Genomic DNA, 23,831 nt, shown 5'->3' with positions numbered 1-23,831 from the left:
TTACGGTCTTTTTTTTTGAAAGTTTTATTGAAATATAGTTGATTTACAGTGTTGTGATAATTTCTGCTGTACAACAAAGTGATTCACTTATACATGTACACACATACATTCTCTTTAAGATTCTTTTCCCAAATAGATTATCACAGAATATTAGGTAGAATTCTCTTGTGCTATACAGCAGGTCCCCATTGGCCAATCATTCCATATACCTCAATGTACATATGTCAATCCTAAACCCCAGTCCATCCCTCCCCCCTCCACCTATCCCCTTTGGTAACCATAAGTTTGTTTTCAAAGTCTATGGGTCCATTTTTGTTCTGCAAATAGGTTCATTTGTATCCTTTTTTAAGATTCCACATATAAGTGATGTATGTCATTTCGCTGACTATACTTAGTACAATAATTTCTAGGTCCATCCATGTTACTGCAAATGGCATTATTTCATTCTTTATTATGGCTGAGTAATATTCTATTGAATATATGTACCCCATCTTCTCTATCCATTCCTCTGTTGGTGGACATTTAGGTTATTTCCATGTCTTGGCTATTGTAAGTAGTGCTGCAGTAAACATTGGGGTGCATGTATCTTTTCAAATTATGGTTTTCTCTGGATAGATGCCCAAGAGTGGGGTAACTGGATCATATGGTAACTCTATTAGTTTTTTGGGGAACCTCCATTCTGTTTTCCATAGTCGTTGTACCAATTCACATTCCTATCAACAATGTAAGAGGGTCCCCTTTTCTCTGCACCTTCCCCAGCATTTATTGTTTTAGACATTTTTGATGGTGGCCATTCTTTACAGGTGTGAGGTGACATCTCATTGTGGTTTTGATTTGCATTTATCTGATGATTAGTGATGTTGGGCATTTTTTCAGTTGCCTGCTGACCATCTGTATGTCTTCTTTGGGAAAATGTCTATTCAGGTCTTCTGCCCACTTTTTAATTGGTTGGTTTTTTTGTTTTAGTTTATTTTTATACTGAGTTGTATGAGCTGTTTATATATTTTGGATATTAAATCCTTATCATTCATCTCATTTGCAAATATTTTCTTCCATTCTGTAGGTTGTCTTTTCATTTTGTTGGTAGTTTCCTTTGTTGTGTAAAAGCCCTTAGTTTAAATTGGTCCCATTTGTTCATTTTTGGTTGTGTTTCCTTTGCTTTAGGACACAGATTCAAAAAAATATTGCTGTGGTTCATGTCAGAGTGTTCTGCCTATGTTCTCTTCTAGGAGTTTTATGATTTCCATTCTTACATTTATGTCTTTAATACATTTTGAGTTAATTTTTGTGTATGGTGTGAGAAAATGTTCTAATTTCATTTGTTTATATGTAGCTGTCCAGTTTTCCCAGCACCACTTTTTGAAGAAACTGTCTTTTCTCCATTGTATTCTTGTCTTCTTTTTTTGTAGATTAATTGGCCATAAGTGCCTGGGTAAAATATACTATTTCATATTTATTACTATAAAATTATAATGAGGACTTGGGGACCAGACAAGCTTTCTTTAAGGGCTAACCCATTTCTAAAAGAACATTATGTTGATACATTAATGTAATAATAATAATATATAATTATAATTAATATCAATATACTGATTTATAATATTAGTATAATTTTGTTGCAAAAACAATACTTATTGAAAATTCAAACTACAAAAATATATAAGATAAAAAATAAAGTCCTCCTCATACTACTGCCTCCCCCATCAATCTCTACTCCCAGATAATTAGTATATTTGGGTTGATTTGTATCCTTCTAGATCTTTCTGTGTTTACATACAAACACAGTTTTAGATGAGTATAATTTGTATAGGTTTGATTGTTTTTTTTAAACTGGATGATACTATACATGTTATCTTATGATTTACTTTTTTACTTAGTAATTTTATATCATAGATGCCTTTCCATATTAGTATATACAAACATACTTTATTCTTTTAATGACCTCAAGATATTCCATAATATAGACATACTGTGATTTATTTAACCATTCCTTAGTGATGAACTTAAAAAATAAAACCTTATTGTTTTTCTTGATTATAAAGGTAATAGAGGAGTCCCTTGATGGCGTAGCAGTTGAGGATTTGGCATTGTCATTGCTATGGCTCAGGTTTGATCCCTGGCTCAGGAACTTCCATGTGCCACAGGTGTGGCAAAAAAATAAAATGAGATAAAATAAAATAATTAATTTTAAAAATAAAGGTAATAGAACCTCATGAAATGCAAACAATATAGAAATGGATAAAGTAGAAAGCATTAAGTCCTTTGCAGTCACTGAAGAAGTTAAGGTTGAAGCAAGATTCAGTGGTGTGTCTAGTACACACCACTTGGTAAATTTTTTTAAAATTGATGTTTTGCTCCTTTACATTTTGATAAGTATCTTTTGATATAGCTACATCCAAATGTACCATTTCAAAGATATGACTCTACCATACTTTAATTCACTCCTCCCCAGTGGGCTGGACAGAAACTTCCATGCTCTTGTGTCCTCCCCAAAATGTCTCCTGCAACCTCCACTTGTATCTGGCTACCATTTGGTGCAGGCATGTATGGAGCCAAAATAATGAGATATATGTGGGAGAGGAAAGATAAGCCAGATTTCAGCCAGTGCTAGATTTCCGAGATAGGATTTTGCTTCCTCCTCTACTTGTGTACCTATCAACACTGTTTTCAGCCATGCAGTCTGTAACTCCAAACTCATTTAAATGTGGCTAAGAGGAAAATGAAAATATTAGACTGGGAAGTAAGAATAAATAGCTGACTGTTAGAAAATCTAAGATGAAAAGACACCCAAGTAAAAGGCTCATTTTATTTCTTACTTATTTTCTTATCTCAAAATTGTTAAACTAAATATTTTTATTATTATCTGGTTAACAGGTGAAGGGACTGGAGGCTCAAGATAGCTGCAACTTAACTTTTTTTTTTTTTTTTTTTTTGCTTTTAGGGCTGCACCCACGGCATATGGAAGTTCCAAGGCTAGGGGTCAAATCAGAGCTGTAGAGGCCAGCCTATGCCAGAGCCACAGCAACACAGGATCTGAGCTGTGTCTGTGATCTACACCACACTTCTGGCTCATGTGCCACAACGTGACCTCTCCCACTTAACTCCTTATTAAAGAGTCATAATAAATACTACTTCAAGTGCACTTAATATGTGCCAGCCACTGCTCTAATGTGCTTTAGGTATATTAATTCATTTAATTCTCATTTATGGCCCTATGAAGTAAGTATTATCATATGATCATTTATGGATGAGAAAACTGAGTATAGAGAACATCTTTGTTTTCTCTGCCTTCCATAGCAAATTACCACAAACATGGTGACATAAACCAACAAAAATTGATTCTTTCAGGAGTTCCCATTTTGACTCAGCAGTAATGAACCCAACTAATATCCATGAGGATGTGGGTTCAATCCCTGGCCCTGCTCAGTGGATTAAGTATCTGGTGTTGCTGTGAGCTTCATTATAGGTTACAGATGCAGCTCAGATCTGCCATTGCTGTGGCTGTGGCATAGGCCAGCAGCTGCAGCTCTGATTCTACCCCTAGCCTGGCAATTTCCAAATGCCTCAGATGCGCCCCCCCCCCAAAAAAAAAGAAAGAAAGAAATTGATTCTTTCATGGTTTTGGAGGGCAAAAGTCTGATCAAGGTATCTCCAGGCAATGCTCCCTCCAGAGGCTCAAGGGGAGATTCTAAATCTTATCTCTTCCAGCTTCCAGTGACTGCCTTTGTTCCTTTGGCTTGTGGCTGCATCACTTTACCTCAGAAAAAGCCCATTTTTATATCTCTTTGATTTTTTCACGTTCATTGAGCTATAATTTACATACAATAAGAATTTCCCCATATATACAGGTTGATGAGTTTTGACAAATGTATACAGTGATGTAAATGCCACTACCATCAAGATAGAGAATATTTAATTACCCACAAAATAGTCCCTCTGGCCCATTTGCAAGCAGTTGTATCATTCTCCACCCTGGCAACTAGTGATCTGTTTTCTGTCCCTATAGTTTTACCTTTTTCAGAATGTCATATAAAGTGAATCATACAACAAATAGCTTTTTGTATCTGTGTTCTCTCTTTTAAGCAATATACATTTAAGACTCATCCCTGTCAGTGCATGTATGAATAGTTTGTTCCTTTTTATCTCCAAGTAGTATTCTATATAATAAGTGTACTACAGTTGGCTTATTCCTTCACCAGTTGGTGAGCATTTGAGTTGTTTCTAGTTTTTGGCCGTTATGTATAAATCTATAAGAATATCCATGTACAGGCCTTTGTGGAAATGTATTTTTATTTTTTTGTATGTGTAAAATCCTAGGAGTAGGATTGCTAGGTTCTGTGGTAATTGTATGTTTAACCTTATAAGAAACTGCCAAACTTTTCCAAAGCAATTCTACCATTTTGTATCTCCATCAGTGATATGAGAGTTCCAGTGGTTCTTCATTTTCACTGTCACTTAGTGTTGTCAGGTTTTAAAAACCATTTATTGTGTATGAAATGATATCCAATGGTTTTAATTTGCCCTCTGTATGACTAATGATAAACATCTTTTCATGTGCTAGTTTGCCATCTATATATCTTCTTTTATGAAGTGTCTGAGTCTTCTGCCTACTTTTTTGAGTTCATGTTATTATTGAGTCATAAGAGATCTTTAAATGTTGAGCTGTGTCTCCATGATTAAAGCAAATATGATTCTTCTCCATGGGAAAAAAAAATAGGATCAAGAGGAGGGCGTTACCAGGAAGCATATTTCTGCTTAATATGACAAAGATGTGTCTAACATTCAGAGCTATCTAGCAATAGAATGGGCTGCCCAAGAATTGGTAAGTTGTCTATTACTTCAGGTGTTCAAATGAAAGCTGGGTAACCAATTGTTAGGGATAACACAAAACAGATTCATGCACATGGAGATGGTTGAACCAAATGGCATCTGAGGTCTCTTCAAAATCTAAAATTTTATAACATTAAAATAAATCAAGTCAACATCATGTTAATGGGGTAGAAGTCTTATTGCTTGTGTAAACAAAACTAATCAGATTCTGAGGCTATCAAGCTTGATTATGATAAACCCTGCCTCTTCCCCAACCAGTGAAAAATTGGCTCACAAATTCCTAGCCACCATATAGACAGTATAGAGGCTCTGTTCTCCTTTGGTGTCCTCTGTGAATATCCCTGACAACATGGGGGCATTGGACTATACTTAATACAAATGATATATAGAGTGATGACATCTCAGCTATTCATTTTAAACTGGGAAAGTAGATAAAGATTTTTCCCCAAGGAATGTTGCCCTGTGTATTTCTTTATCCCCAAGATCAGTGAATCAGTGAAATGTTAAGTAGATATCAAGAAGAGGATTGGAAACAAACCATTTTTCTTTTTTTTTAAGTTTTATTTTTTAATAGTTATTTCCCCAATACAATTTTTTTTTCTATTGTACAGCATGGTAACCCAGTTACACATACATGTAACACATTCAATTTTTGCACATTATCATGCTCCATCCTAAGTGACTAGACATAGTTCCCAGTGCTATACAGCAGGATCTCATTGCTAATTCATTCCAAAGGCAATAGCTTGTATCTATTAACTCCAAGCTCCCAATCCATCCCACTCCCTCCCCCTCGCCCTTGGCAACCACAAGTCTATTCTCCAAGTCCATGATTTTCTTTTCTGTGGAAAGATTCATTTATGCCTTATATTAGAATCCAGATATAAGTGATATCATATGGTGTGTGTCTTTCTCTTTCTGACTTACTTCACTCAGGATGAGAGTCTCTAGTTCCATCCATGTTGCTGCAAATGGCATTATTTTGGTCTTTTTTATGGCTGAGTAGTATTCCATTGTGTGTATATACCAAATCTTCCTAATCCAATTGTCTGTCGATGGACATCTGGGTTGTGCTGCAATGAACATGCGGGTGCATGTGTCTCTTTTAAGTAGAGTTTTGTCCGGATAGATGCCCAAGAGTGGGATTGTGGGGTCATAAGGAAGTTCTATGTGTAGATTTCTAAGGTATTTCCAAACTGTTCTTCATAGTGGCTGTACCAGCTTACATTCCCACCAACAGTGCAGGAGGGTTCCCTGTTCTCCACAACCCCTCCAGCACTTGTTATTTGGAGACCGATTAATGATGGCCATTCTGACTGGTGTGAGGTGGTATCTCGTGATAGTTTTGATTTGCATTTCTCTTATAATCAGGGATGTTGAGCATTGTTTCATGTGTTTGTTGGCCATCTGTATATCTTCCTTGGAGAACAGTCTATTCAGGTCTTTTGCCCATTTTTCCATTGATTGATTGGCTTTTTTGCTGTTGGGTTGTATAAGTTGCTTGTATATTCTAGAGATGAAGCCCTTGTCCATTGCATCATTTGAAACTATTTTCTCCCATTCTGTAAGTTGTCTTTGGGTTTCCTTTGCTGTGCAAAAGCTTTTCAGTTTGATTAGGTCCCATTGGTTTATGTTTGCTTTTATTTCTGTTGCTTTGGGAGACTGACCTGAGAAAATATTCATGAGGTTAATGTCAGAGAATGTTTTGCCTATATTCTCTTCAAGGAGTTTGATGGTGTCCTGTCTTATATTTAAATCTTTCAGCCATTTTGAGTTTATTTTGGTACATGGTGTGAGGGTGAGTTCTAGTGTCATTGCTTTGCATGCAGCTGTCCAGGTTTCCCAGCAATGCTTGCTGAAAAGACTTTCTTTTTCCCATTTTCTGTTCTTGCCTCCTTCGCCAAAGATTGATTGACCATAGGTGGCAGGGTTTATTTCTGGGTTCTCTATTCTGTTCCCTTGGTCTGTATGTCTGTTTTGGTACCAGTACCACACTGTCTTGATGACTGGCTTTGTAATATTGCTTTATGTCTGGGAGAGTGTTGCCTCCTGCTTGGTTTTTGGTCTTCAGAATTCCTTTGGCAATTCTGGTTCCTTTGTGGTTCCATATAAATTTTTGGACTGTTTGTTCTAGTACTGTGAAAAATGTCCTGGGTCATTTGATAGGGATTGCATTGAATCTGTAGATTGCTTTAGGTAGTATAGCCATTTTTACAATATTGATTTTTCCAATCCAGGAACATGGAATATCTTTCCATTTCTTTACATCTTCTTTAATTTCCTTGATTAATGTTCTATAGTTCTTGGCATATAATTCCTTTACCTCCTTAGTCAGGTGTATTCCCAGGTATTTGATTTTTGGGGGTGCAATTCTAAAAGGTATTGTATTTTTGTATTCCTCTCCTAATATTTCATTGTTAGTATACAGAAATGTGACTGATTTCTGAATGTTAGTCTTATGTCCTGCTACTTTGCTGAATTTGTTGATCAGTTCAAGTAGTTTTTGGGTTTAGTCCTTAGGGTTTTCTATGTATAGTATCATGTCATCTGCATACAGTGACAGTTTTACCTCTTCTCTTACTATTTGGATGCCTTTAATTTCTTTTGTTTGCCTGATTGCTGTGGTTAAAACTTATGATACTGTGTTGAATAAAAGTGGTGAGAATGGGCATCCTTGTCTTGTTCCAGATTTGAGTGAGAAGGCTTTCAATTTTTCTCCATTGAGTATCATATTTGCTGTGGGTTTGTCATAAATGGCTTTAGTTATGTTAAGGTATGTTCCCTCTATACCCACTTTGGTGAGAGTTTTGATCATGAATGGATGTTGGACTTTGTCGAATGCTTTTTCTGCATCTATTGAGATGATCATCTGGTTTTTGACTTTTCTTTTGTTAATGTGGTGTAGGACGTTGTTTGATTTGCATATGTTGAACCATCCTTGTGAACCTGGGATGAATCCCACCTATTAGTGGTGTATGATCTTTTTGATATGTTGTTGGATTCGGTTGGCTAAAATTTTGTTGTGAATTTTTGCGTCTATATTCATCAAAAATATTGGCATATAGTTTTCTTTTTTGGTGGTATCTTTGGTTGTGAAATGAGGGTGATGTTGGCATCATAGAATTTCTTTGGGAGTGTTCCATCTTCAATCTTTTGCAAAAGTTTATGAAGTATCAGTATAAGTTCCTCTTTGTATGTTTGGTAGAATTCACCCACGAAGCCATCTGGTCCTGGACTTTTATTTTTAAGGGGGTGTTTTTATGACATATTCAATTTCATTTCTAGTAATCAGTCTGTTCAGTTGATCTATTTCTTCTTAAGTTTTGGCAGGCTGTAAGTCTCTAGAAAGTTGTCCGTTTCTTCCAGGTTGTCAAATTTGTTGGCATACAGTTGTTCATAGTATCGTCTCCTGTTTTTTTGTATTTCTGTAGTATCCATTGTGATGTCTCCTTTTTCTTTTCTGATTTTGTTTATTTGGGTTTTTTTTCCCCTTATTGTTGAGTCTAGCCAGAGGTTTGTCAATTTTGTTTAAGTTTTCAAAAAACCAGCTCTTGGTTTTATGGAATTCTTCAATTGTTTTTTGAATCTCTGTTTTATTGATTTCCTCTTTGATCTTTATGATTTCCTTCCTTCTACTGACTTTAGGTTTGGTTTGTTCTTTTTCTATTTCATTTAGATGTTGGGCTAAGGTGTGGATTTGAGTTTTTTCTTCTTTTTTGAGGAAGGCCTGTATTTCTATGAATTTCCCTCTGAGCACTGCTTTTGTGGCATCCCATAGCTATGTGTCTTCATTATCATTTGTCTCGAGGCATTTTTTAATTTCCTTCTTTATTTCCTCATTGACACATTGGTTTTTTAGTAGCATGTTGTTTAGTCTCCATGTAGTCAGTTTTTTTCTCATTTCTTTCCCTGTGGTTGATTTCTAGTTTCATGCCATTGTGGTCAGAGAAGATGCTTGAAATAATTTCTATACTCTTAAATTTGTTGAGGTTAGCTTTGTGCCCCAGTATGTGATCAATTCTTGAGAATGTTCCATGTGCACTTGAGAAGAATGTATATTCTGATTTTTTTGGATGTAATATCCTGAAAATGTCAATTAAGTCTAACTTTTCTATTGTGTCCTTTAGGATCTCTGTTGCCTTATTGATTTTCTGTCTAGAGGATCTGTCCATTGTTGTGAGTGGGGTGTTAAAGTCTCCTGCTGTGATTGTATTCCCATCAATTTCTCCTTTTATGTCTGTTAGTATTTGTTGTATGTATCTGGGTGCTCCTATATTAGGTGCATATATATTGACTATTGTAATATCCTCTTCTTGAATGGATCCTTTAACCATTAAATAGTGTCCTTATTTGTCGTTCTTTATGACCTTCATTTTAAAGTCTATTTTGTCTGATATGAGTATTGCAACTCCTGCTTTCCTGTCTTGTCCATTGGCATGAAATATCTTTTCCCATCCCCTCACTTTCAATCTATATGTATCCTTTGCCCTAAGGTGAGTTTCTTGTAGGCAGCAGATTGAAGGTTTTTGCTTTTTTATCCAATCTGCCACTCTGTGTCTTTTGATTGGAGCATTCAGTCCATTGACATTTAAGGTGATTATTGATAGATACGTATTTATTGCCATTTTGAACCTTGTTTTCCAGTTGATTCTATGTTTCTCTTTTCTTCTTTTCTTTTTTTGTTAGATGGTTTCCATTTATTTTATGCTTGAGTACTTTTCTTTTCATTTTTTGTGAATGTGATGTTCGGTTTTGATTTGTGGCTGCCCTGTTTTTTAAGCATGTTAAGCCCTTCCTATATCTGCTTGCTTTTGCCTGATAGTCATATAGGCTCAGCCACGTCATTAAAATAAAAAAAAAAAAGAATCTGTGTTTTATTCCTTTCCTTCCCCACGTTGTATGATTTTGATGTCTTTTTTTTTTAACATCTTCATGGTTTAGATCTGTATGCTGGCATATTTAAGTGATTGCTTACCAATTGTGGTTTCCTCCATCCTAATTCTTCTTTTTGTTTTTTTTTTCTCTCTTTTTTTTAATTTAGAGAAGCCCTTTCAGTATTTCTTTTAGAATGTGTTTGGTATTGCTGTAGTCTTTTAGCTTTTGTTTGTTGGAGAAAGTCTTTATTTCCCCTTCTAATTTAAATGATATTCTTGCTGGGTAGGATATTCTAGGTTGCAAATTTTTTGCTTTCAGCACTTTAAATATATTTTGCCACTTCCTTCTGGCCTGTAGTATTTCTGTAGAGAAATCAGCTGATAGCCTTATGGGGGTTCCCTTATAATTAATGCTTTGTTTTTCTCTTGCTGCCTTTAGAATCCTCTCTTTATCTTTTGCCATTTTTATTATAATATGTCTTGGTGTGGTCCTATTTGGGTTCAGCTTGTTTGGGGCCCTCTGTGCTTCCTGTATCTTGATATCAGTATGCTTTAGATTTGGAAAGTTTTCAGTGATAATTTCTTCAAATATATTTTCAATCTCCTTTCCTTCTCCTTTTCCTTCTGGAATTCCTATTACACATAGATTGGCCTGCTTTATTGCCTTAAGCTCAGTTTGTATCTCTGCAAATGAATTTTCTAGTTTTTCTTGGCTCCTCCTTATATTTTCCAGTTCCTTTCTAAAGGAATCTGCCTTACTGTTAATATCCTTTCTTAATTCTTTCACTTTTTCAGTAGCTTCCTTTTGAACTCAAAATCTGTCAGACTGCAGAGGTCTGTTTCATTGTTGATTGCTTTAGGTGAATTCTCCTGTTCCTTTAACTGGGAATGGTTTCAGAGCTTCTCCATCTTGCTTGTGTTTTTCTTTTTCTGTGAGTTTGAGGAAGCAAAACTGTAGTCTTGTAAGGCTACTTCTATGCAAGAATACCCCTTTGTATTTTTGGGGGGGTTACTATTTATTTTTGGTGTGGGAGTTTGAATATTTGCTGTCTCTTTCTTTGGTGTGAGCAGGCTGTTGTTCCCAGGATGCTCAGTGTGTTTTCAGGAAGAAGGAGGCAATGGGTAGGGCCAGAAGTCAGTGCCTGGTCATTGGGCTCTCAGTAGCAGCAAGGACCTCTGGAGCCTGAGTCTTAGCACCCAACCCCACCTGAGCATCTCAAGCTGTGGTGTCCAGGCTGGTGGTTCAGGTGGTCTGTGCAGCTTTCACTCTGCTTTGCTGTTCTCAGTGCAGCTGCTCCATTTTTCTCAGCAACTTTGAGGTCCCACAGCTCTCACTCTGCTTTGCTGTTTTCAGTCCAGCTGCTACGCTTTTCTTGGCAACTTTGAGGTCCCACTGACTCAGCCGATCTTTCATCAGTTAGGTGGCTTCCCAGGAGGTGGGTTCCTTTTCTCCTTCACAGCTCCCTCTCGGGAATGGTAGTCCTATCCTGATTTCTTTTCTCTCTCTCTTTTTCTTATGTTCTACCCCAGTTATGTCAAGAGTTTCTTGCCCTTTTTGGAGGTTTAAGTTCTTCTGCCAGCATTCAGTTGATGTTTTGTGCAAGTAGTTTGACACATACATGTTTTTTTTTGATGTGTTTGTGGGAGAAGATATTAATTCTCTTGCTCCGCCCCCATTTTCCTCTCTTTGAATAAAGCCATGGTATGTCTGTACCTAAAATTTGTGGGTTTTTTTTACCACCACATGTCAGAAAACGAATTGCTAGGATTTAAGACAAAGGAGGAGGAAGAGGAAAACTGATGCTAATGAAGTTCTTAGTGTAGTGAGATACTTCCATATTTAGGTAAATTAATTCTCATAACAACCTGCTGTTGTCTGTGTGTGTGTATATATATATATACATACATATATATATATACATATATATACACACATACATATATACATGCATATACATATACAAATGATGAGGTCAGCGAGGTTAATCAGCTTCTCAAGGACATACAGTTATTAAGTGGCAGATCCAGAGTTCAAACCCAAGTCATCTGACTCCAAATCACTTGTATATTGCCTGATACCTCAATGTCCAAAGCAGAGCATTAAGAGAGGCCTCTTCAGCATATAAAAACAAAAATTGAAAGGGGCTATAATCCAAGTTTATAAACACATAAAGGGTATATATTTTGTTAGCATTGTGTTATTCACCAAACTCCAATACACTGAGACTAGAAAACTCTTTGAAAGTGAAAAAGGCTAAGTTTAAGGCTACTAAAATGAAGCCCTACTTTGCACAGTGGCTGGCAAACTTATGAGACTCATTACTCTCCAGAATTGGTATAGACTGAAGATATAATCAGCTTCACAAAAGGTTTATAAATTGATGAGTGGTAGATATCTAATGGGAAGATATCTAATTAGGGGATATTAGGATAATTAGGATAAGAAAAGCCATGTTCTTTCAAAACATGTGTTGGTTCTAGAATTTGACTTCACCATCAGAGAGACTCTTGGGGGTCTAAACCTTAGAAACAATTTGAGAAAATCTTGTATTTTCCTAGAGAAACAACTCTTGAACAGTTCTGTATTCTCATGAACTATCCTTAGGTCCTTGTCCTATAGGGCTGTAACCCTATTCTCTCCAAACATTATTTCATATAGCTGACAGACAAGGTTCAGCACTTTGTTAGAGTCTTAAGATAGTGAAGGTAAAGTAAAGCAGTGAACTCAAATACTAGAATCAAGACCTCATTACTAGGTGTCCTATACAAAGGGAGAAATGACTATCTAGCTGACAGATTTCCCCCTGATCATATTCTGGGGGTTTCTATATTGAGCCAAAATAAGGGTTTTAGTGAGGACTCTCAGTTGCTAATGTTATAGCTGATATTCCCATTTGAATTATATTATGTAATTGAAAGGTACACCCCTCTCCCCATTACCCATGGCTACCAACTCAAATGCTTTTCAATTGATATAAAATATACTACAGGAAATAGTGTTTTTTAAACTAAACATAGTTTCCAACAGTAGCTTTTAAAGAAAAAAGGTATGCTACATAATTGCTACGGTAACAGCCTTAGCATTTATGTGCCTGAGTATATATAACAAAGCATCATTATTTTTCTATTTTCCCCATTTTGATGCCCATCTTGCTACATTCAGAGCAGTCTATTTGCTGTGTTCATTCTTTTGTTTGTTTTTTTGCCTTTTCTAGGGCTCCTCCCATGGTGTATGGAGGTTCCCAGGCTAGGGGTCCAGTCAGAGCTGTAGCCACCAGCCTACACCACAGCCACAGCAATGCCAGATACAAGTTGCATCTGCAACCCACACGACAGCTCATGGCAATGCCGGATCCTTTAACCCACTGAGTAAGGCCAGGAATCAAACCCAAAACCTCATGGTTCCTAGTTGGATTTGTTAACCACTGAGCCACAATGGGAACTCCACTGCGTTCATTCTTATTCACACAGAAATGTGTACATATGTCCACATATGTGTGCATGTGGGTGCATGCGCACACTCACACTCACTCACTTCCCATTAGTTCCTGGGAGCATCATCTAGAAAGGCATCCTGCTGGCCAAAGATGTTGCTAATAACAACTTTATGTTGTTTGAACCATATGTTTTCATATTCCATAATTTTTATCAATGTGTTTATGAATCATTATTTCAGGAAAAATGCTCAAGTAGTCATTCTCGTTTCAAAAGCTATTCCCACAATGGGATATTGACATTGCAAAACATTGACTAAATTCAGAACTTCTGCTGAGGTGGATTTTTTATTGACATTTGGTCATGTTCCTTATGGCTGATTTCTCCTACTCCTGAAAACAAAACCTTTGCACATTGTGCAAGGAAAAAACAATACTTTAAAGGTTTTTGGCTTTTATGTGGTAAACACAGCTTCTGTGGCTTCTGAGCCCCACGACTGTGATCACTACCAGATAAGTAAAGGGCTCTACTTTGCCTGTTTGCTTAAAAAAGATGTTTTCCCATTTCATTCCAGTGTCCATGAGTAGTGGCGGTTCAGGGATATAGTTCACAAGCTGTTTGACTTCTCTAGGGATCTGAAATATCACTAGAGCATCACACTTAAAAAAGAAAGACTTGGTATCCCTACAGTTTATAGAGATGATTATTCTAGGTACAAAATTATGAAATATAGAGAAATATGTTGCTCATTTTTAAGGCAGAAAATAATGGACTTCCATACATAATACATTTGAGACCATAGCTAATACCCATTGCAGGGTGAAATGTGACAGACATATAATAATTACCTTCCAGGGATTTTGGAGAAGAGCTTCCTCCTTGGGATGGTGGGCTGAAAAACTTAATGACCTCTAAAGGCCATATCTCTCAGTCTTTTAAAAAAATTTTTTTTTAAATTAGTCACGCCTATGATGTTTGGAAGTTCCTGGGCCAGGGACTGAACCTGTGCCACAACAGTGACCTGAGCTGCTACAGTGACAATGCCAGATCTTTAACCCTCTGCACCACAGGAGAATTCATGATCTTCAGTTTTACAATGACTTCTCTGAAGAATACTGAAATTTCCCGTATCAGAAGAGCTCTCTAGGAGACAAAGAGTATAAAAAGAAAAGTGGTGGGGAGCCACTTTTACAAATGTTTCAAAGGTACAACTGAGATTACAAAAGTTTGTAATCTTTTAAAAGGAAAAAAAGAAGTTCCTGCTGTGGCTCAATGGGATCAGTGGTGTCTCTGCAGCACCATGACTCAAGTTCAGTCACCAGGCCTGGCACAGTGGGTTAAAGGATCTGGCTTGCTGCAGCTGCAGTGTAGATTGCAGCTGCAGTGTAGGTCGCAACTGTGGCTTGGTTATCCTTGGCCACAGAACTCTATATGCTGCGTGGTGGCCAAAAAGAAAAAAAAAAGCATGTAGTTTTTGAGGCTACTGAAAAAAAACAACCTTGTGATTTAGAGTCAGAAGTCCAGTGTTTAAGACCTTATAGAAGCTGTGTGGATTTGGATAATCACCTACCCTGATGATTACAACTATCCCTATCCTATTACCTGTCTCACAAATTATTAAAAAAAATAAAATTAGATAATATTATGGGAGCACACTGTAAATTCTATAGCACTGTGAAATACTACCATTATTATCTTTCAGCACCCACACTGCACCACAGTGGCTGAGATAATGACAATTGGCAACAGTAGCTTCCTCCACATTGTCATTAGAGACATTTCCCCTTTATTCTAGGATCACATGGATACTTTTAAAATTTGCAGCTTCCAGAAAGTTTCTGGTCCCAAATTTGGCATTATAAATTTTTTCTGTCACTGCATGGGAAAAAGATAAGAATTAACATCTGGAGTTCCCATTGTGGTGCAGTGGTTAACAAATCCAACTAGGAACCATGAAGTTGTGGGTTCAATCCCTGGCCTTGCTCAGTGGGTTGAGGATCCAGCATTGCTGTGAGCTGTGGTGTAGGTTGCAGACGTGGCTTGGATCCCACGTTGCTATGACTCTGGCGTAGGCCGGCGGCTATGGCTCTGATTAGACCCCTAGCCTGGGAATCTCCATATGCCGTGGGAGCGGCCCTAGAAAAGGCAAAAAGACAAAAAAAAATTCATAATAATACTAGAAAATACTTGATAATTGGAAAACAAAATAGAGATTTGTTGTTGAGCTTCATGTCTTTGTGAACTCTTAGAAATGGATGAAAATATAAACACTGATTTTCTTTCTTAAATTTCAGTTATCTACCTTATATTCTACCATGCCATCTTTGTGTTCTTTACCTGGACCTACTGGAAGTCTATTTTTACACTCCCACAACAGCCAAACCAGAAGGTAAGAATACTGTTTACTTCATACAAGCTAAAAACAGAGAAAAGTAGAAATACTAATAACACAAGAAAAGGGCAAGAAGAGGAGAAAATTATCTTCTATTACAAAAAAGAGATTCAGGGTAGTCTTTAAAAAGGATTTGTAGTGATAAAGGTAAACTAACAATAAGAAGGAGTTTGTGAAATCACTAGTAACGGATGTCTTTAAGACTGGGAAACATGCATTGGTGATATACTGAGAGAAACAAGAAACCACTTGGATTCTGAGGATTCATCTAAGTCAGTTCTTATGAAACTATAATAATTTAGAACTCAGTGAAACTCTAGAAGACAACTAGAAAAAAATGAAAGTAGTTAAATTATCATTTCCAAACTGTTTTCCCTTGAATGAAAGTGTTTCATGCAATATTTGTGAGGGCACATCAAAAAATTTGTTCTCTATCAGGAATTTATAATGTGTGACTACTGTGAAACAAATTAGGGTCCGAAGTAGGGAAAAAACAATGGAAGAGATTTCAACAGCCTCGAAACATTAGGGAAAGTACTGGTTTAAATTTTCCCATTTAGGGAATCAAAATTATACACACACAAAATAAAATTAAACAAAAAGGAAGGTAGTAATGCAAAAATTGAGGAACATGAGATATATATAGAAAATAAATAGAAAATGCCAGAAGTTCTTCCTTATGAGTAATTACTTGATATATAAATGGATTAAACTACTAGTTAAAAGGCAGACATTGGCATAATGGATAAACACTATTATCTACCTTTATGGTGTCTACAAATGACTCACTTTAGAACCAAAGACATAAGTAGATTGAAAGTGAAAGGATGGAAAAACTTATTCCAAGCAAACAGTAATCAAAAGAGAGAAAGGGTAGCTGTACTAATATCACATGAAGTGACTTTAAGCCAAAAACTGGGATTTTAAAATGTAGTAAGGAGGGAGACAGGATTGAGATGGCAGAATAGAAGGACTGGAGCTCAACTGCTCTCATAAAAACAACAAAATTAAAGCCAAATGCTGAGCAACCTTCAACCAAATGGACCAGAAACTTTCAAAAAGATATCCTACACCAGAAGACAAAGAGGAGGCCACTTCAAGAGGTAGGAGGGGTGATTACATGATATAAGCAACCCCATACCTCCTGGGAAGGAAGCCACACAGACTGAAAAGTAAATGTATCACAGAGACTCACCTACAGGAATGAGAGTTCTGTGCCCCACATCAAGTCCCTATGCCTGGGAATCTGGCACTGGGAGAAAGGGCCCCTGGAGCATCTGGCATTGAAGGCCAGTGGGGCTTGTGTGCAGGAGCTCCACAGGACTGGGGGAAACAGACACCCCATTCTTGAAAGGCACACACAGACTTTCATGTGTGCTGGGTCCCAGAGCAAAGCAAAGCCTCCACAGGAATCTGGGTTGGACCTGACTGCAGTTCTTGGAGGATCTCCTGGGAAAACAGGGGGTGACTGTGGCTTGTTGTGGGAGAAGGGCATTGGAGGCAAAGCTCTTGGGAATATTCATCAGAGTGTGTTTTTCTAGAGGTGGCCATTTTGGGAAAATCTGGCCCCAACCATCAGCATTGAGAAGCCCCAGACCACACAAAAATCCAGGTGGGATCACAGCCATACCCATCAGTAAACAGGCTGCCTAAAGACACCCAGGTACACAGCTGCCTCTAATCTCATACAGAGACAAAGCCCCACCCACCAGAGGGATAGGAATCAGCACCCTCTACCAGTAGGCAGGCACCAGTCCCTCCCATCAGGAAGCCTAAAGCAGGCCCCCATACCAACTTAAGTCACAAGGGAAGCAGACACCAGAAGTAAGAGAGGCTACAACTCTATTGTTTCCAAAAAGGTCACTGCACCAAAAACCTGTAAAAATGAAAAGACAAAGAACTATAACTCAGATAAGGGAGAAAGAAAAAAAAAAAAAACCAGAAAAACAGCTAAGTGATCAGAAGATACTTAGCCTCCAGGAAAAAAGACATTAGACTGTTAATGTTGAAGATGATGCAAGACATTGGAAATAAACTGGAGGCAAAGACGGATAATTTATAGGAAACACTGAGCAAAGAGGTACAAACTATAAAACTTAAGCAAGAAGAGATGAAAAATACAATAAATGAAATAAAAAATTCACTAGAAGCAGCCAACAACAGAATACAGGAGGCAGAAGAACAATTACGCGAGGTGGAGGACAGACTAGTGGAAATCACGGATGTGGAGCAGAAAAGAAAAATAAGATTGAAAACAAATGAAGAGAGTCTCAGAGAACTCTGGGACAACGTTAAGTGCACCAACATCCGTATTATAGGGGTGCAAGAAGGAGAAGAGAGAGATAAAGGGACAGAAAAATATTTGAAGAGATAATAGCCGATAACTTCCTTAACATGGGGAAGGAACCACTCACTCAAACCCAGGAAGCACGAGTACCATATAAAATAAACCCAAGGAGGAATACACCAAGACACATATTAATCCAACTGACCAAAATTAAAGACAAAGAGAAAATCTTGAAAGCAACTAGGGAAAAGAAAGAAATAACATACAAGGGAACCCAATAAGGTTATTGGCAGATTTTTCAGCAGAAACTCTGCAGGCCAGAAGGGAGTGGCATGATATACTTAATGTGATGAAAGGAAAAAAACCTCCAACCAAGATTCCTTTACCCAGCAAGGCTCTCATTCAGATTTGAAGGAGAAATAAAAACCTTCTCAGATAAGCAAAAGCTAAGAGAATTCAGCACCACTAAACCAGCTTTCCAACAAATACTGAAGGAACTTCTCTAGGCAGAAAAGAAAAGGCCACAACCAGAAACAAAGATACCACAAATGACAAGGCTCACCAGTAAAGGCATATATACAGTAAATATACAAAATCATCCATGCACAATTATGCTACCAAAGCCAGAAATCATGAGAAGAGATGTGTACAAATGCAGGAGAGTGGAAATGCACTTGCACTTAAGAGACCAACAACTTAAAACAATCTCGTATATATATAGACCCCTATATCAAAACTTCAGGGCAACTGCAAACCAAAAATCTACAATTGATACACAAACAAATAAGAAAAATCAACTCAAATACAACACTAAAGCTAGTCATCAAACCACAAGAGGAGAGAACAAGAAAAGAAGGGAAGAAAAAGAGCAACAAAAACAAATCCAAAGCAATGAATAAAATGGCAATAAGAATATACATATCAATAATTACCTTAAATGTTAGTGGACTAAATGCCCCAACCAAAAGATATGGATTGGCTGAATGGATGCAAAAACAAGACCCATATATATGCTGTTGTCTTCAAGAGACCCACTTCACTTCTAGGGACACATACAAATGGAATGTGAAAGGATGGAAGAAAATATTCCATGCAAACGGGGATCAAAAGAAAGCTGGAGTAGCAATACTCATATCAGACAAAATAGACCTTACAATGAAGAATATTTTAAGGGACAAGGAAGGACACTCCCTAATGATCAATGGATCAATCCAAGAAGAAGATATAACAATTTTAAATATCTACGCACCCAACATAGGATCACCACAGTATATAAGGCAACTGCTAACAACCTTAAAAGGAGAAATCAACAATAACACAATCATAGTGGGGGACTTGAACACCCCACTTACAGCAATGGACAGATCATCCAGACAGAAAACCAATAAGGAAACACAGGCCCTGAATGGAGCATTAGACCAGATGGACTTAATAGATATTTATAGGACATTCCATCCAAAAGCAACAGAATACACATTCTTCTCAAGTGCACATGGAACGTTCTCTAAGATTGATCACATCCTGGGCTACAAATCCAACCTCGGTAACTTTAAGAACATTGAAATCATATCAGGCATCTTTTCCGACCACAACGCTATATGACTGGAAATCAGCAACAAGAAAAAACCTGCAAGAAAACACAAACACGTGGAGACGAAACAACATGCCACTCAACAACCAATGGATCACTGAAGAAATCAAAGAGGAAATTTAAAAATACCTAGAAGAACATGACAATAAAGATATGACTACTGCAAAAGCTATGGGATGCAGCAAAAGGCATTCTACGAGGAAAGTTTATAGCAATACAAGCCCACCTCAGGAAACAAGAAAAAGCTCAAATAAGCCAAAAACTGTCAGAAGACACAAAGAAGAAAAAGATCTTACTGAGAGATACCAGTAAGCTGGCAGATTAGAATATACCAGTCTCTATCTCCCCCATAAAAAACAACAGACAGCTATGCATGAATGAATATATCCCTTGGGAGGGCTCAAATGTCTAATGAAGAATGTGCAGCAACACATTGGACCAAAAATGGAGAACAACCACACAGAAAGGATTGCTGAGGGAAACATGGTTGAGACATCTAAAGAGGTCTAAGAATCAGAAAACAGGGCAGTGGCTGTCAGTATCAGCCCCATGGCAGATGGCAATACAATCCCCAGTGGCCTTCTCTGTGGAGGACTCTGGCAGCTTTTGCTGCTGAGGACCTGAACAGCTTCCATGACAGCTATGAATTTCCCCAGCTTTCACAGCAGAGGACCCCATAATGTATGTTGGTGTGTATCCCGCAGGCTGCTCTACAAGTGATACAGGCAGCTTTTGCCACTGAAGTAACCAACAGCCAACACTGCCACAGACTCCCCAGAGAGTGAAACACTGCTGAGACCTCTCTATAAGAAGAAGCCACTACTGTGCTGGCCGAGTACCACAGCTGCCATAACCCCCCCAACCTTGTGCTTACCCTAGACACCAGAGCTATGGCCACCCCATATGTACCTGCTACCAGACCCCAGCACCTGCCAACAGATTCCATGCATACCCATGCTTCAGACCCTGGCTCCATGGCACCAACAACTCAGACACCAGAGCCTCCTACACTGCGTGTTATCCCATGTCCCAGACCCTGGAGACATTATTGCTCCATGAACATGTGCTCTGGATCATGGATCCATGGCCATTCTGCAAGTGCCTGTATCACAGAAACTGGAGCACTACAGCAGTAGGTATACCTGCCCTCTTGAACCCAGGTCCATTAGCTTCTTCATAAGTGCTCAAACATAGAACACCCAGTACACTACTGTAGCAGGCTTATCCATGCACCACACATGCCTGCTAGCAGATCACAGCTCCATATCTGCTTGGCAAGTGCATGCACTTAGGGCAATGGAGTCATTGCCACAGTGGGAGTGTCCATGCCCCAGATCCTAGAGCCTCTATAGCTCTGTGTGAGCTTTGAACTCCAGCGCTGTGGCTGTTCCATAAGTATCTGCACCTTGCACACCACTATCAACACTTCACAGGGAGTAGGTATCTGTACCCCAGATACTAGCACTACCACTGCCCTATACCCCCAAGCCATCAGTGGCTTTATACATGCCTCCATTCCAGACTCTAGCTCCATGGCTGTTCCATAGGTACCCATGTATTAAACATTGTGGAAACAACCACTGTAAGTTGGCCTACAAGCTGGATCCAGGGCCTGAGGAGTCTCCCCAGCCATGACTTCCATCATGGTAGAAAAATAGATCAGGAGGACCCCAGCAGCCTTTACCACTGAAAACCAGAACAGCCCTCACTACTTCTGCAGGCACCCACAACCTTGGCCACAAAGGTCCCTTTCAGTCTTTTCTGATGTTGATGACAGCTGACAGAGCTGCACAGACTACACCACTGCACTTTCCCTGGAGTCAGAACTGCTTTATCCTATCCAACTGGCAGCCTTGCACCCACCAATAGGTGAAAGTCTTTCTGAAACCAGTCCATAAACTCTGGAAGACTTTACGTGAACACATCCATGCAATGCTACTAAAATGCAAACACTCAAGGAAAAATAACACTATCAAAGGGGCACAATATTCTAGTAATCAACTTGAATAAATGTAAATCTATTAAAAAACACCCTCAAAATAATTTTTAAAGAAAATTGGCAAATTACAATAGAACATAGACAATTCAACAAAGTTAGGAACAAAACAAGAAGCTAAACAAAGGGTAGGGTTCCTGTTGTGGCTCAGTAGATTAAGGACCCAACATAGTCTCCATGAGGATGCAAGTTTGATCCCTAGCCCCCCTCAGTAGGTTAAGGATCTGGCATAGGTTGCAGATGTGGCTCAGATCCAGTGTTGCAGTGACTGTGGCATAGACCTGCAGCTGCAGCTCCAATTCTACCCCTAGCCTGGGAACTTCCATATGCCACAGGTGCGGCCAAAAAAGAAAGAAAATAAGAGAAGTTAAACAAAGGTAAATCATAAAAAAGAACCAAAAAATTCTGAAGCTGAAAAATATAATAAATGAAATGAAAAATAATATAAAGAACATAGATAACAGATTTGATCAAGCAGAAGAAAGAACAAATCAAGGACAGGTGATTTGAAATTATCAAGTTAGAGGAAATAAAGAAAAAAGAATGAGAGGGTGAAGACAGTTCATGGTACCTGTGGGATGCCATCAGGTATAAGAATATATGGCAGTTCCCGTCATGGCGCAGTGGTTAACGAATCCGACTAGGAACCATGAGGTTGTGGGTTCGGTCCCTCCCCTTGCTCAGTGGGTTAATGATCCGGCATTGCCGTGAGCTGTGGTGTAGGTTGCAGACACGGCTCAGATCCCGTGTTGCTGTGGCTCTGGCGTAGGCCGGTGGCTATAGCTCCGATTGGACCCCTCGCCTGGGAACCTCCATATGCTGTGGGAGCGGCCCAAAGAAATAGCAAAAAGACAAAAAAAAAAAGGTAAATCTAAAAAAAAAGAAACAAAAAGTATAAGAATATATGCACTATGGGAATAAAAGGAGAAGAAAAAAGGGGTAGAAAGCTTATTTAAATAAATAATGGCTAGAAATTTCTCAAATTTAGAGAGAGATATGGATATCCAGGCACATGTAGTTCAAAAGTTCTCAAACAGTTTCAACCAAAAGAGGATTTCACCAAGACATATTATAATCAAACTTTCAAAAATCAAAGACAAAGAAGAAATTTCGAAAGAATAGAAGAGTCTGGTCACTCACAAGGGAACCTGCATAAAGCTATCAGTGACTTTCTCAAAAGAAACTGCAGGTCACGACAGAGTGGAATGATATATTAAAAATGTTTGTAGAAAGGTGTTCCTGCTGTGGTACAAGATTGGCGGTGTTTCTGTGGCACTGGGATGCAGGTTCAATCCCCGGCCTGGGACAAGGATTGAGGATCTGGCATTGCTGTTGCTGCAGCATAGGTCACAACTGCAGCCCGGATCTGATCCCAGGAACTCCATATGCCACGAGGTGGCCAAAAAAGAAAAAAAAGAAAGAAAAATGCTTGTAGAAAAAAACTACCAACTAAGGTTGCTTTACCTAGGAAACTCATTCTTCAGAAATGGAAGAGAGAGAAAGACTTTCCACCAAACATACCTGGAGGAGTTCTTCCCTAGGTGAACTGCCTTACAAAAAATGTTGAAGTGGAAATGAAAAGATACTTAGTAACATGAAAACACATTTAAAAACTCACTGGCATTATTTCGTTCTTTTTTATGGCTGAGCAATATTCCATTGTATATATGTACCACATCTCCTTTATCCATTCTGCTGTCAATGGACATTTAGGTTGTTTCCATGTCTTGGCCAGTAAATAGTGCTGCAAAGAACATTGGGGTGCATGTACATTTTAGGATTATGGTTTTCTCCAGATAGATGCCCAGGAGTGGGGTTGCTGGATCATGTGGTAGTTCTATTTTTAGTTTTTTAAGGAACCACCACACTGGTCTCCACAGTGGTTGCACCAATTTACATTCCCACCAATAGTGCAGGAGGGTTCCCTTTTCTCCACACCCTCTCCAGCATTTATTGTTTGTAGACTTTTTAATGAATGGAATATTACTTAAGCATAAAAAATAATGAAATAATGCTATTTGAAGCAACACGGGTGGACCTAGACATTATCATACTGAGTGAAATAAGTCAGACAAAGATAGACAAATATTGTGTGATTTCAATTTTATGGGGAATCTAATAAAAATAATACAAACAACTTATTTATAAAACAGAAATAAACTCACAGGCTTGAAAATCAATCTTATGATTACCATAGGGGAAACTGGTGGGCAGGAGGAGGAAGGAATTGGTAGGATAGGAATAACATATACACACTATCATATAAAACAGATAGTTGATAAGAACCTACAGTATAGCACAGAGAAATCTATTCAACAGTGTGTAATAACTTATATGGGGGAAAAAGCATGGGTATATATAGCTGGTTGACTTTGCTGTACACCTGAAACTAATACAACATTGTAAGTCAACTATACTCAAATAAA

The 23,831-nt window shown here is 38.2% G+C and overlaps 1 protein-coding gene across 2 annotated transcripts in view; it reads left to right on the top strand.

The window, feature by feature from the left end:
- Window positions 1-23,831, top strand: part of ZDHHC15 (zinc finger DHHC-type palmitoyltransferase 15) — a 93,678-nt gene that overhangs the window by 20,370 nt on the left and 49,477 nt on the right. For both annotated transcript variants that reach the window (XR_007132833.1, XM_047765070.1), the window contains exon 3: window positions 15,434-15,528. Coding sequence is in view for 1 of the 2 variants with exons in the window: in XM_047765070.1 (XP_047621026.1) it covers window positions 15,434-15,528 (95 nt within the window). In the remaining variant the exon portion in view is untranslated. The remainder of the gene's footprint in view (window positions 1-15,433; window positions 15,529-23,831) is intronic.

Source organism: Phacochoerus africanus, chromosome X (genome assembly GCF_016906955.1).
Source record: "Phacochoerus africanus isolate WHEZ1 chromosome X, ROS_Pafr_v1, whole genome shotgun sequence".
Lineage (NCBI taxonomy): Eukaryota > Metazoa > Chordata > Mammalia > Artiodactyla > Suidae > Phacochoerus > Phacochoerus africanus.
The sequence above is the reverse complement of the archived record's forward strand: the minus strand, read 5'-3'. Positions and strand labels throughout refer to the sequence as shown.